Raw genomic sequence first — 13941 nt, 5'->3', positions numbered from 1 at the left:
ATACAACATGTGGTGTGACTTTGTTTTTAACTAGGCTAATGTTCATCCATATGTTAACACCAATCATCACTTTCTTTTATTGCTGAAAGCAGTTCTGTATATAGTGTTTCACTTTGCTTTTTGTTGTTGTGATATTCCATGATCAAAGGCAACTTAGGGGAAAATTATTAGACTTACACTTCTCTGTCATGGTCCATTATTGGGGAAATGCTAGGACAGAAACTCAATCAGAAACCATGGAGAAATGTTGTCTTAACCTACTCACTGGGTCATGCTTTCTTATACAATCCAGACCCATGGTCTATGGATGGTGCTGCCCACAGTGCCCATAGTTGGTCCTCTCACATCAATCTTCAATCAAAACAGAAATGGCCACAGGCCAATATAATCTGGGAAGTTATTCACTTTAAGTGCCCTCTTCCCTAGTGACTCTAGGTTGAGTTAAGTTGACAATAAAAACTGTCTAATACATGTGATCAACTGTGTATTACTTATTCATTAACTGATGGGAGATTTGAGTAGTCTCTTTCTTGGCGCTACATTAAAGAGTCAACGCATTTTTTTGTATGAATACCTGTCTTCACTTGGGTATATACTAGAAGTACATTTCTGAATCGAATCATAATTCTATAATTTAACATTTTAAGGAACGTCCCAATGATTTTCCATGTACTAATATGCCAGAATTCTGTCGATTTTGTGGAACTTTTAAAATACCCTGTAATAGGATTTCTATTGTTGTGAAGAGACACCACGATCACGGTGACTTGTAAAGGAAAACATTTTATTTAAGATGGCTTCCAGGTTCAGGGCTTTAGTCCGTGATTGTCACGGCAGAAAGCATGGCAATGCACAGGCAAACAGGTTCTAGAGAAGGAGTCAAGATTTTAATATCTGGATCAGCAAGGAGAAGAGAGAGAAGGAGAGAGAGAGAGAGAGAGAGAGAGAGAGAGAGAGAGAGAGAGAGAGAGAGAGAGAGAGAGAGATCTCCAAATAGTACAATTCCCTATGAGCCCATGGGAGCTGTTCTCATTCAAACCATAAGTAAGAATTGTCTACAAACTCTCTGATAGGCGATCAGCAGCAGCATGGGGGAAGTTTAGTGATTAAGTTTGTTTCCTTGCTTGTTTTGTGAGTAAGGGACTGAGTGCCTTGTCTACATGTGCTAAGCAAGCTCTGCCTGCGCACTCTATCCTCAGCCATGTTTGTACTTTGTATTTTGAAAGCTGACTATGCTGGCTTTGAACTTACTCAATAGCTTAGGCAAACCGTGAACTCGAGATCCTGTTGCCTCGGCCCTCAACACAGATGAGATTACAAACCTGCACCAGGAGGCCCTGATGACTAGCAAGTTTACTCGACAGGTTGCAGCTAATGTATAAAATATCATCTTAATTCCTTTAAAGCTATGTACTTACCTATACGTAGGAAAAATTACAAATCCGAATTTCAAAGTGTATCAGTGCTTATCATGAGATCCGTATGGAAACTCTCTCCGCTTGTTCACTGTTACAGAATTTGCTACCGTGATCACAAGTTGTCGATAGAATGACATGAAGAGAAAGCTTTGTTTCTTCAGCTGAAGAAATGTTCAACAATTCAGTGGTCTTTGTTCACATTTAGTCTGTAATTTTGGATGCTGGAATCCCTGGCTCATCGCGATTACAAGTGGGCTAGGCTCCTACACATATTCAAGTTCCTAAAGTTAAATCCTTGGCACATAAATATTAGCCATTCATTCATCTGGCTAATTTCTTTCTTGCTTATATATAGAGAGAGATGAGGTCCAGAGCCTTGCTTACACTAAGCAAGTACCCCACCACTGAGCTAAACCCTCAGCTCCCCAACTTTTTTTGTTTGAAAATAGGATCTCCCTTGTGTGTACAAACTGGGCTCAAGCTTGTAATCATTCTGCCTTAGCCTTTGATCAGTGAGCGTGTACCACTGTATAGGTAGTTCCTTATCTATACTGGTTGACTAAGCTGTGCTTTCCTCTGCCCTATAGTTACATAGATCTGAGCAGTTAACAATTAATAATACTTTATTTATATGTAAAAGCAACTTTGCCAGAATCTCTGTGAACACACTTTGCCAAGTTTATTTTTGTATTGTAAGAATAACAGATATTCTAAGATGGCTCGAATATTCGAAAACCAGTTGAGTGGCATAGAATAACAGCACCCCAGCTGTGCTTTGGGGGATTCATTCTACAAAAGAAGCATCTTCTCTGAGGTCCGGTGCCTACACTTACAAAAGAGGTAAGTTAAGTTGCTGCATGCACTAAGCCCTGGATAGAAAGATTGATAGACAGACGTGTGAACAGTTAGGTATCCAAACACAGTGAGAGGTGGATCGTCCTTTCATCCTTTCTTACTTCAGTGATCGGCTGGCTTTGTCTTATGTTCTATTTCTATCAGCAACTGGCACACCGATTTTTTTCAGTGTGTGAAGCAATATGAATAAATGTGATCCTTTACATACAAAATAATTACTTCATAAACTGTGCTAATATTTACTTAATGAGTATTTATCATGCTCCCTGCATCAGGCACTGTTCTAAACACCAGGAATAATGGTAAACACGCAGCAAGATCTCATTAAAAACAAAGCATCATTTGGGTGTGGTGCGCATATTTTTTTAATTCAAAATAATCATAAATGTTTTAAAGACAACAAAAGCCTGGGTTAAATAGTCAACGGGTGGGTGACTTAGAGCTGTGTAGCAAAGACCTGCCCCTTAGGCAGTGCATTGCTCTCACAGTCTGAAGAGATAATGCATCAAAGAAAACCTCTGTGTGTGTGGCAGGCAGCCTCTGGAGGGCACTTGCTGATGCTTGTCTCTGGCAGCATGATTCTGTGTGTCGCCTTTCCCCACTGACTAGGGCTAACCTGACTTACAGACCAGACAGCAGGACGTAATGAGTTACCCCCAAGACTACACCCTCAAAGACTGTTGCCTTTGCCTTGCTCACTGAGATTGTTCTATCTGAAAAAGCCATGGCCATGTCACAAAGATGCTCAGGTATCGTACCATGAGTCTACTCTACTTTGCCTTCCATTTCTATGACAAAGACCATGACCAAAAGCAGCCTTGGGGAGTAATGGGTTTCTTTGGCTTACATAATCTGAGCGCATTGGGGGAAGCCAAGGCAATACCTGAAGCAGAGGCCATAAAGAACACTGCCTGCTGGCTTGCTCCAACACTTGTTTGGCCTGCTTTCCTACACCATCCAGAACCACTGGCTCTGGGGGAGCATTTCCTCCAGTGAGCTGGGACCTCCCACATAAATTGTAAGTCAAGAAAAATGCTCTACGGACTTGCCTACATGCAATTTTATGGAGGCATTTTCTCAACAAAGATTTCTTCCTCCCAATTATAACTCCCAGATATATGTAGATTTGTGTCAAGTTCACAAAAATCAACCAGCATAGACCTTCTACCATCTGCCAGATGCCTTTTACCCATTGCTATCTCTGTCAGGATAAAAATTCAAGGTCATCTTCCCAAAGCTTCCCAGAAGTATGACCCTTCCTACCTGTTACTATTTTTCAATAAAAATAGCTGTTCTAAACATCACAAGGATATTTTAAAAAAAAAAAAAGACTGTGTGTGTGAGCATGCATGTGCTTGCACATGTGTATGTGCATGTGAATAAGTATACACACACACACACACACACACAAACACACACACACACACACACACACACCAGCCTTTAGGCTCTAATGCTCAAAATATGAAATCTCTCAAGACAGACTATAAAGAAATGGTAGACTATTGTACAAACAAGGGCTTTCCTACATGGAACATGGCACTGTATTTCTCATGGTTGGTGTTTTTGAAATTGTGCTTGTAACAGGTGTTCCCTCCGTAAGAGACATCTCCCCGAGTCATGTCACCTACAGTACATAATGGAGTGCATGTTCCCTGAGACTGTGCTATGACCAGAATGGGGCTGTTTCTGGGGTCTCTATAACCTCTTTAGGCAGCACCGCCTTCAGACCCTCTAAAAGGACTGTCAGTTGTACATTTGTCCATGTAGTGTTTATTTATTGCTGTGTGAAAGACCCTGGAGGAGATTCCCAGAGGAGCAATGATATACATTGTTTCAGGAAAGTTGTTGTCTAGCAGATCTAAGCTAAGACGGTACTGAGTACCATGAGAGAGGTACCTGGTGAGATCTGTACGTGGTAGAGAGAAACTCTAAGAGAGAAAAATCAAAGACAATTGTTAGGAAACCATAACTGTATATGTTTGTTATTGGGAAAGTAAAGACCTCAAGAAGAATTAGGTAGGGTGTGCCATGAAGAACATATTCCATCAGATGGGAGAAATGCTCTTTGTGGCAGTGGCAACCATTAAAGGTAAAGAGCATGCTGGGAGATTCAGCTGCATAGCAACTAGTTTAGACACTTGCTAAAGTGTAAGCTTTGGCCCTTAGGCTAGGAAGTCAAGGAAGACCTGGTACAAAGAAACAACTGGAAAGAAAATATGTATTAAAAAGACATATGTGGATGCCATGATAAGGCTGGTAAGGGGAAGGCTTCTTGTAGAGATATAGGAGGAGGGTCTTGTCATCACAGTAGCTACAGAGAAGAGTGGAGACGTGGAGGCTCTTATAATAGATATTCAGAAAGAATATTTATGCTTGGAGTGGAGGAGGGTGTATTATCAAGATTCAGGGTATCTTTTTGGGATAACTGGACTCAGCCTGTTCAAATAGGAAGAGATAAAGGAGAATCTCTCTCTCTGAAGAAAAATATCCTCACCATCAGAATGGGAGAAACCATCCAGCAGGTCCCTATCTTTTCCATAGGAACCTCACATTTATATGCACAGAAGAACATTTAACTCAAAAAATATCGTGGGGATATTCTTGACATTCTCAGCAGGATGCTAACAAACCAGATTTTCTTCTAAGAGAACTACACCCCACCCCTAAGAAAACTAGACCCTGCCCCCAGGATGGGAGCAGTAATGTGGCTTTGAAACATCTCTCAGATTCCAGCTATCCCAAATTCTGTCAGCACAGAGGATGGCTGCACTCAGCTGGGCACGGTTGCCAGGACTCAGTGACAGCAGCCCTGAGGGGCCGCTCTCACTGAAAGAGGAGCCTATCAAAGCTGGGAGTATAGACTAATTCTAGAGCAGAAAGAAGGGCCAAGACTCAGAATATAAGCTTTCAAAGAGCCTTAGAGATGTGTGTGTGTGTGTGTGTGTGTGTGTGTGTGTGTGTGTGTGTGTGTGTGTGTTACTTTGATGAAGAAAAGCACTTGAAATTCTTTCATCAATGAAATATCCCACGATCTTCTAAGCAGATAATTATGCAAACAGCAAACCAAGACTTGTATTAGACTTTGCATTAGAGATTACTCCAGTTAATAACAAACACTAAACGTGCTTCTGCCTATAGCACTGATGTTCTGATAGCTGTCACTGCATCCTATCTTATTGGGAGGCCATGTCATTGAGAAACAACAACAACAAAAACCTAAAAACCCATTCAAAGTCGGGGAAAAGCAACAAATGCATCCAGAGGAAGATAGCTGAGCTCTGCCATTTTAAGATACTGTCATCAATCCATGCAACTTTCCTAAAATCTCATTTTAGACCAAATTTAATTAAGTGCTCTAGGGTAATGAATTAATAATGTTTCAAGAATTCTTTAAGACCCAAGAGATCTCTGACCAGGTTTTAAGCACTGAGATATAAGTGTCCGTTCCCTTCCCATCCCCTTTGGAAAAAGGAAAAACCAAGAAAAGACATGATGTAATAAAGGTGTTTGCATTTGAATAATGGATCATCCTTACAGAAGAGGAAGCAAGCCAAGAAAGAGAGAGAGCCATAATGAATAAGGCTGTTGACTGATACTAGCCTAGAAACCATAGCCTTTAAAAGGCTCCTGGGCGAGCCTTGCTCCTCTGTAATGGCCGTCTACTCTAGACCCAAGCTCAACTGAGGACCCAAGAAAGTCAAGGTCAAATGAGCACATAAGATAAAAGCCTGTTTCAGTGGTGTTGAAAAGAGGCTTGTTCCACAGAGAGCAATTGGGGAAGAAACCTGAAATCAACTTCTGGCCTCCACATGCACAGACACATGTGCACATGCACACTTTCTAAAAGATGTCCCTCTGAACTAGATGACGTGGCACATACCTGTCATGCCAGCATTCGAGAGGTGAAGGCAGAACTATTCAGAATTCAAGGCCCGTCTAGGCCAGAGTAAGTTTCACACAACCCTAGGCTATATCTTAACAACCTGTCTCAAGAAACAAAAACAGATAAACACACACACACACAACAACAACTGTCCTTCGGCCTTTTCATAAGGTGCAGTCACTGGAATCAAACGCTGGTGGGCTTCCCATAAAATTCTATCTAATGGCGTATCAGTACGTTGTCTTGTGACCTAAGTGCTGTGCAATAAAGCCTTTGATTTTAGAATCCAGGATGATGAAGACATGCAGTTGTCATTCCATCTCAATGCTGCTGACACCTAGGCATGCCCCATGTCACAGAACTAATAGGATGTGCACAAGAAGCCTGGGAGCTTGTGACCAGCCCACCTCATTCACTAATGCGTTCACTCATCCACATACTCATTCATTTGTTCAGTCACTCATCCAATCACTTGTTCAACTAAAGAGATAACTAAATTCAAAAGACTCTATGGCCCTTAATGAACTTGTAAGGAGGGAAAAGGAAAAGCTCACCACCCCAGCCCCTGTAGCACAAGCATGCTAAGTGCAGTCGAAAGGTGCGTGTGAGCTTTCCCGATGAGATTGACTCTTCCATCTGGAATTTGATGGAGAAGTAGATGGCTCAGTTGGCAAAACCAACTGAATTTTGATCCCCAGCAGCTACACACACACAAAAAGCTGTATGTAGCAGTGACTATAAGGAGATGGAGGGGTTTGGGGGTTGGGGGGGTGGGAACAGGAAGATTCCTGAGGCTTGGAGACAAGCTAGTTTTGCTCAATCACTGGATTGCAGGGTTAGTGAAAGAACCTGTCTCAAGAGGTAAAGTGGAGAGGCCTGGAGAGATGGCTGCTCTTTCTGATGACCTGGGTTTGATTCCCTACACTCACGTGGCAGCTCACAACCATCTGTAACTCCAGTTCCAAGGAATAAGACATCTACTTTTGGCCTCTGCAGTCTCCAAGGATGCTGTCGTGCACAGGTATACTTGAATTTAAAACACCCAAACACATAAAAAAAAATAAGGTTAAATAAAAACAAAAATAAGGTACAGAGAAATAGAGAAAGGCACCTGACATTGACCTCTGGTCTCCACATTGCCATGCACACACACAAACATGCCAGCTAAACACACGGGTGTACCAACTTACATACGCAAACACTGCACACACATACAAGAGGGCCAGGGATTCAGGAAGAAGAGAGTGGCTAGGCCCAGAAAGGCATGAGGGGGGAGGAAAAAGACGGGTGTAAGTCATCTAGTTTTGTTCAGCTAGAAAAGTATGTCTGAGTCCTGCCCCAAGCTGTAAGTCTGAGGTCAGAACCCCTGACCTTGAGTGTTTGATGCCATGGAGCAAGCGGAGTACAGCCAGTGTGCTCCAGCTCAGAAACATGATCATCTTCAAAAAGCTTTCCGGGCTGAGCTCACCTCACAGGCAATGCAGCATCATGGTGGATAATTTCATCTTTTAATACAGTGAGGTCTGAAGCAAGCATGACTCAAGCCCAGGTCTGAATACGAAGATTGTTTGCAGTAGTCTGTGCGCATGCATACACATTTTCATACACCCACATGGATAGAATTTATGTCCGTAATACTATATGTAATATCCGCATCTCCAGCAATTGTAAAAAGCATGTGTGGACACCAGAAACCTCACACACAGAGGCATCTGAATAATGTGCATGTCTGGACGGACCCCTTGGGACATGTTCAGATGGAGACGGGTTACTGAGAGAGGTTATCCGTGCAGGACACCATCTGTCCTACATGATTTAGATCTCTATTTGCCTGCGAAGAAGAGATTAAAAGAAGGCTAGGCAAGATAAATTCCAAAGGTGCTGGATAGCTCTGGTCATTTGATTTGATAAGTTCCCTGTGTCTAGCAGGTTTTTCACTCTCAAGACAAAAAAAAAATTAAAAAAATAAATAAATAAATCCATGCCCCTTGTCAAGTGATATCTTTCTCTTGTTCTCCCCATCAGCAGAAAACATCTCACTGATTTCATTTCCAGCTACAGATGATGTGTCTTAGAGAACAGGTTGAGGAGTCAGGAACCGTACTCTGGCTACTTTTATTTACCCCTTGGCTGTGTGACCTTGGACAACAAACTTTACCTCTCTGGCTTCAGTTTCCCGAGTGTTACACTATGGGAATGGTCCAGTGTTCTACAATTTTTTTTCCCAGCTCTCATCTATGAAACTACCCCCTACCTAACACTCAAGGTTTAGCTGAGCTTCCTGAACTCTGAGATGAGGGCTCAGTAAATGGAATTCTGATTAATTATTTTCTAATCAAAAAACCCCACTTCATTTGACTCAAAAACAAAACAACCACCACCACCATCACAACAACAACAACAACAAAAACCCACCCAAATCTTGTGTGGTTTAAATGACAGGGCTGGTACCGGTTGCTCTGGTCTGTATTATGCATTGTTCCTACTAGGGGGAATTTTAGACTGGGCCCAGTCTGGGATCACTGGCTGAGAACAATAAGCCCCCAAAGTCAGAAGGAGAAAGGCCTCTCTAGCCAGGATTTTCTCTTAAACAACCAAGCCCAGGGCCTACACAGAGCATTGATTGTATACATTAAAGAGCCATGGGGGGAGGGAGGTCCTCAGGGCTGGCAGGGCTGCACCCCTGACCTTGGTGCATTTCAGGGTCAGGGTTTCCTCAGAAGAACATTTCTGCAAGCTTAGGAACCAACCTCTCCACATCTGGGGCGGCAGACTCCCAGACTCCATCTAGGCTCTCGTTTGTGGGGATCACCTACTAGCCCTTGGAGATGAACCTACCTGCACACCTAGCCCACCACAAGACTGCCTGAAGCCCCCAGGCCTGCTGAGTACAACTGTCTGCCATCTGCATGTAAGCCTTCCAGCCGGTAGCTCCCCAGACACTGGGAGTTGCTGGTTTCCTAGCTCTTTGCACACCCCAGTGCAGGCAGAGAATTCATTGGGCATCCTGAGTGACAAAGAGCAATCTCAGTAAATCATACAAAGATATCTGTTCCAAATACACATAGCAGAGCCCGGCTCTCCTCAAGTGTGAATCAAGGTGCTCTGATGACAGGTTCTGTGCTTGGTATCTCAGAAAACCTTGCCCACAGAAGCCAGTCCCCCTCCCCACCCCTTAACTTAAAAATCACACCAGGGAGAGTTAAGATTCCTGCCCAGCTAAATCACAAGCCTGCCTCATTGTTCAGGTCTCTACCTCTTAGCCACTCCTCCTTCCCCAAGTCTGGTCCACCTGATTAACTCACACTTAGCAACTCCCAGACAGAAGTGGAGCAAAAGAGCACACACAGTGGGTGAAGAGGAAGCCGCACTTGTTTAAAGCACCCACTCTGCTCCCAACCCCCACACTCAGCAACTCACTGGTTCTGGATGTGGCCTTTGGGCACCAGAGAAACAGACAGCTTACTGTAACCACGCATGAATGAGCCTTTGCTGCCCCACTATCACAACAGGCCGTTTCAAAGGGCAGTCAGAGCTGTCTCTCTGAATCTTCACCTTCCTGGACCAAAAGATAAGGAAAGGGGCAAGGATTCAAGGAGAGGGAAGAAAAGAGCCTGAAGAAAAAGTATCGCTTCCATCAGACAGGTATCTAGCCCCTTAAAATATCTGTAGAGAAAGGTAAGGGCAGAAAGAGCTTTTGTAGACACAGGTAAATGGCTTCAAGATTTTAGCATCCATCTAACAATGTGTTCTGGAAGACCACTGAACTTCCACCCCTACTGGCAGTGGGTGACATGAGACACCATCTCTTAGGTCTCACCTACCCTCTGGGCATCAACCATATGCATTTGCTGTTTATTTTATTTTTAGTTCAGGAGAGGAAGAAACTAGTCGAACTGAGATTGGTGTCCAATCTTTCTCAGATGCCTGCTGCTGCCACTGCCACCACCCCTCCTCACCCCCTTCCTGGCAGGCAGCATCTAATTAAAATGGCAAGAACGCTCGCTCGGCCCCCTTCCCCGAAGGAGTGTGCTGGGATTAGAGGTGGGGGTGGGGAAGCGTCGAGGCTGCAATGGGATTCCTGGCAGTCTGATTTTTCAAACAACAGCAAAATGGATTCTAGATCACTAAAGTCTTATTCAGTACAATGGAACGAGGTGTTTCAGTAGGTAAAGGCAAAGCGGCCGGGCTGGGGGAAGGGAATGTGTTTTACAAAGGACTGGTCACAGACCTGGGAGACACACACACACACACACACACACACACACACACACACACACAGTCTCTCTAGGGAGTTCCGGTGTGCTGGGGAGAAGCTGTTAAGCGTCTCTTTCACCTGCTGAAGTTCAGCCATAAAACTGAAAGGTCACAGTCACCGAGGGAAGGAATAGGCAGGGCTGAGTTCAAACCACAGATAAAGGTGAGTGCACACTGGCGTTTGGTGAGAGCTAAGCCAGAGCCCCAGCACGGGAAGCAGAACCCGGGAAGGGAGTCAGTTACCACCTACAAGACCAGCCCAGAACAGCAATTACTGCTCCCTTGGAGCAGCAGGGTCCCCTGGCGGGGACAGCAAGCTCGCGATGGCATCTTGCAGGTAGCTGGCAAACGTGAAGGGCCAGTGCCTTTCTTCTCGAGGAGAATCTTTTTGCAGCAAGGAGCAGTCGGGTCTCGCGCCTTGGCACGAGACGTTTGCCCGGGTGTACACACACACACACACACACACACACACACACACACACACACCAGCCTTTCATCTAATGCTCTTACACAAATCGAAGATGAAACTGACATAAGCCCCACCAGCTTCCTTGCGGAGCCTCGGGAACAGCCAAGGAGCACAAGGGGAGCCCAGCCCCTGCTGTAGGGGTAGGGGCTCAGCCTAGAACCCCTCGGCTGCCGTGGAATCAGAACAGGAAGGCAGGGAACGTTCCCTCTCCCAGCCCCAGACCATAGGAAAGAAAGGCAAAAACACGTTCGGCTCACCCTCAGGGCGGAGAGATCGATTTCATCTAGGCTGCGAGCTGGGGAGTCGCTCGCCATGTCGACTCTTCGCGGGAGAAATGGACCAAAACCACCCTGAAGCGTCTTCCTTGGCAATTCCACCCTGGTCTATTTCGCTCGCGTCCTCATGCGGCTGTCCGCCAGAGAGGCCCGGGGCCCAGCCTCCCCCGCCCACCCGGGCCCCAACAGGAGTCCGATCCCGATCTTCCGAGAGCGTCGATCCGCGGGATCCCGGAGCCCGACCTGCGCGGATCTCCAAGCCCGGAGCCGCGGTGCGTGTGGGCTGCGCGCCCTGATCGGCTAAGGGCGCTGGGGCTGCGTGGGTGTATTTAAATGGGACATGCTTCTTTGCTTGTGCGTGGATGGCGGCTGCATTGGCTGTTATAATGAGACATATCAACTCCTCCACTCAGCTGGGGGGGTGGGGGTGGAGAACCACACAGAACTGTCTATCACCGCTTCCTGGGAGGAGTGGGGGGGGGGAGAGGCGTGGTCTCCGACTGGGGAGAGGCCGCGCTTCCTGACCGGGTCCCTCCGCCACTAGCCAGGGTGGGGGAGGGGTACGCACCCTTTCCGCCCCAGCTTTTGCGGGTTAATGGTGCTGAATTTAAAAAGCCGTTCTTGAACCTCTCTGTGCAGGAACCTGAAAGCTATATTTTTTTTAATATGTCCAATTTGTGCACTGCACCAAAATGGCTCTTCGATCTTATCTTGGGGTTTCTTGACTGCGTTCAGTTACTCTAATGGTAAAAAGGGTGGTGGGGAGAGGCAGCAGGAAAAAGCAGCAGCGTCCTCCCTCCCCCCATTAATTATTTGTGGGGATGGAGTAAAGGCGGGCCGGTGCAACCGGTGCATATAAGGACTTGTGCGCAGGGAAGGGGATCCGCCTCCCCGCGCAGAGCGAGTTGGGGAGAAGCTCACACGCGCCGAGCCGGCAGCCTAGCTTTGGTGCTGGGCAGTGGCCACGGGGTCACGGTCATTCGCGGGCCCTGGGTTGCAGGAAGGAAGGCCCGAATCAGCTGTGGTTGTCTGAGCTGAGTAGATTTGCTAGAAGCTGGAAATCCGGGAGATGTGAGCTCCGTCTCGACATCGCCACACCCAAGACCTGCGCGTGCCGCAATTCCCCACGGAAATGACCGAATTGAAAAGAGAAGCTTGCTCCCTGGGTGCAGTAGCTCCATGGCTTCAGGTGACTCCCAGGCCGACATTTAACTGGGCAACATCGTGTCGAACCCAGCGTTTCCTCCTCTGCGGCTTTTCCGCGGTGACCTACCCAGAGAGATGGAGAAAGTTTGGCCCCAGGATAGTGAGTCTTGACCCGCGAGCTATTTGACTTCGCTCGCTTTTTCACTCAAAAGCTGGGTGTTTGCAGTGGTAACGGGACTTTCTTTACCAAAAGTATAAAGTCACTTCCCTAACCCCCTCGCAGCCCTTCCTCTCTCCTAGTTTGGCCACGTAAAATACGTCGGAAGAAAACATTTATACTGAACTCACTCACTGCAACTCATCAATAGTCCCCAGAGTGTTCCTCTCACATCTGCTGAGAGAAGACGGCTAAGCGCACTGGGGTTTGGTTTTTACTTGACATTTTGTTTTGTTTTCTTGGGGGACGGGGTAGACATGGTTTTGATTTATTTTATTGGTTGGTTGGCTTGGTTTGGTTATGAGACAGATCTTAAATACTTCAAGGATGTCTTCGCTTCACTGTGGAGCTGAGGATGGCCTTGAACTCCTCATCACCCTGCAAAAACCTCCCAAGAACTCAGATTACACATGTACACCAACGCCTGGGCTGGTGCTACTTTTTTTCTTTTTAAAATCATGAAGTGAAAACTAATTATGAGCTCCAGGACAGGTTGAAAGAATGAACAGACGAATGCTAATGAAAGTTAGTTAGTTAGTTAGTTAGTTAGTGCTGGTTGGACTGTTTAGTCCTGGACTCACTGTTGCTGATCATGTGCTCTCTAAACCATACCATGAACTAGAATGCTGTTGTGACAGCAAACGAATGTCAGCACGGGTTGGCAGTTTTTGCCTTTAAGGCAAAGTAGCTTTAAATGTTTTAAAATATTTTAAAGGCTCTATTTGTCTTTTGCTTCCCCCACTGAAGTCATTCTGCTCATTAATAGGTCCTGAACTGTAAGCCACCATGAAGGGAGCATGCAGAAGCCATCTCTTCCCTCCACTGCCCTTTTCCTTGTATGCCATCTTGTTTTGTTTTGTTTTGTTTTGTTTTTTTGTTTTTGTTTTTTTCGAGACAGGGTTTCTCTGTATAGCCCTGACTGTCCTGGAACTCACTCTGTTGACCAGGCTGGCCTCGAACTCAGAAATCTGCCTGCCTCTGCCTCCCAAGTGCTGGGATTAAAGGCGTGCACCACCATCGCCCGGCCCGCCATCTTTTTTTTTTTAATCTCACCCTTCTTCTAGACAGCAGGTTAACATATGTCTCAAAGTGAAAGAGAATAATTTCAGATTAGAGTATTGTAATTCATAAGCAGGGCTCCTTTTAAAGCTTCAAACTTGAAGATAGGAGATGAACACGCTCATAGAAAAGTAGTACAGACTTATGTGAAACCACAAAAAGATCTTTTCCCCTGACTCTAATAACACAAGGTTCTACTTGGGAGTTTACAATAGGTTTGGAAGAGTCCACAGCAGTGATTGCTGCTGAGGAAGCCCTGCTTCAGACAGAAAGGATGGATGTAGCCTCAAAGAGAGATCAACAAAGTGCACCCTAGGGAGTGAGGGAGGTGGATGGGAGAACGCAGTGGCAGGCAGGCG

At 45.6% G+C, this 13941-nt stretch overlaps 1 protein-coding gene across 4 annotated transcripts in view; it reads right to left on the bottom strand.

The window, feature by feature from the left end:
• Tnik (TRAF2 and NCK interacting kinase) overlaps positions 1–11518 on the bottom strand; it is a 399376-nt gene extending 387858 nt beyond the window's left edge. For 3 of the 4 annotated variants that reach the window (XM_034499581.2, XM_034499582.2, XM_076932211.1), the window contains exon 1: positions 11143–11331. In XM_034499581.2, the coding sequence (XP_034355472.1) occupies positions 11143–11199 (57 nt within the window). In that variant the 5' untranslated portion in view covers positions 11200–11331. Of the gene's footprint in view, positions 1–11142 lie in introns of all 4 variants that reach the window. The other variant, XM_034499583.2, reaches the window with a different exon arrangement.
• Between the last annotated feature and the right edge of the window lie 2423 nt (positions 11519–13941).

The sequence above is a fragment of the Arvicanthis niloticus genome, chromosome 4 (assembly GCF_011762505.2).
Source record: "Arvicanthis niloticus isolate mArvNil1 chromosome 4, mArvNil1.pat.X, whole genome shotgun sequence".
NCBI classification, from domain to species: Eukaryota; Metazoa; Chordata; class Mammalia; order Rodentia; family Muridae; genus Arvicanthis; species Arvicanthis niloticus.
This window is presented reverse-complemented; position numbering and strand designations above follow the sequence as displayed.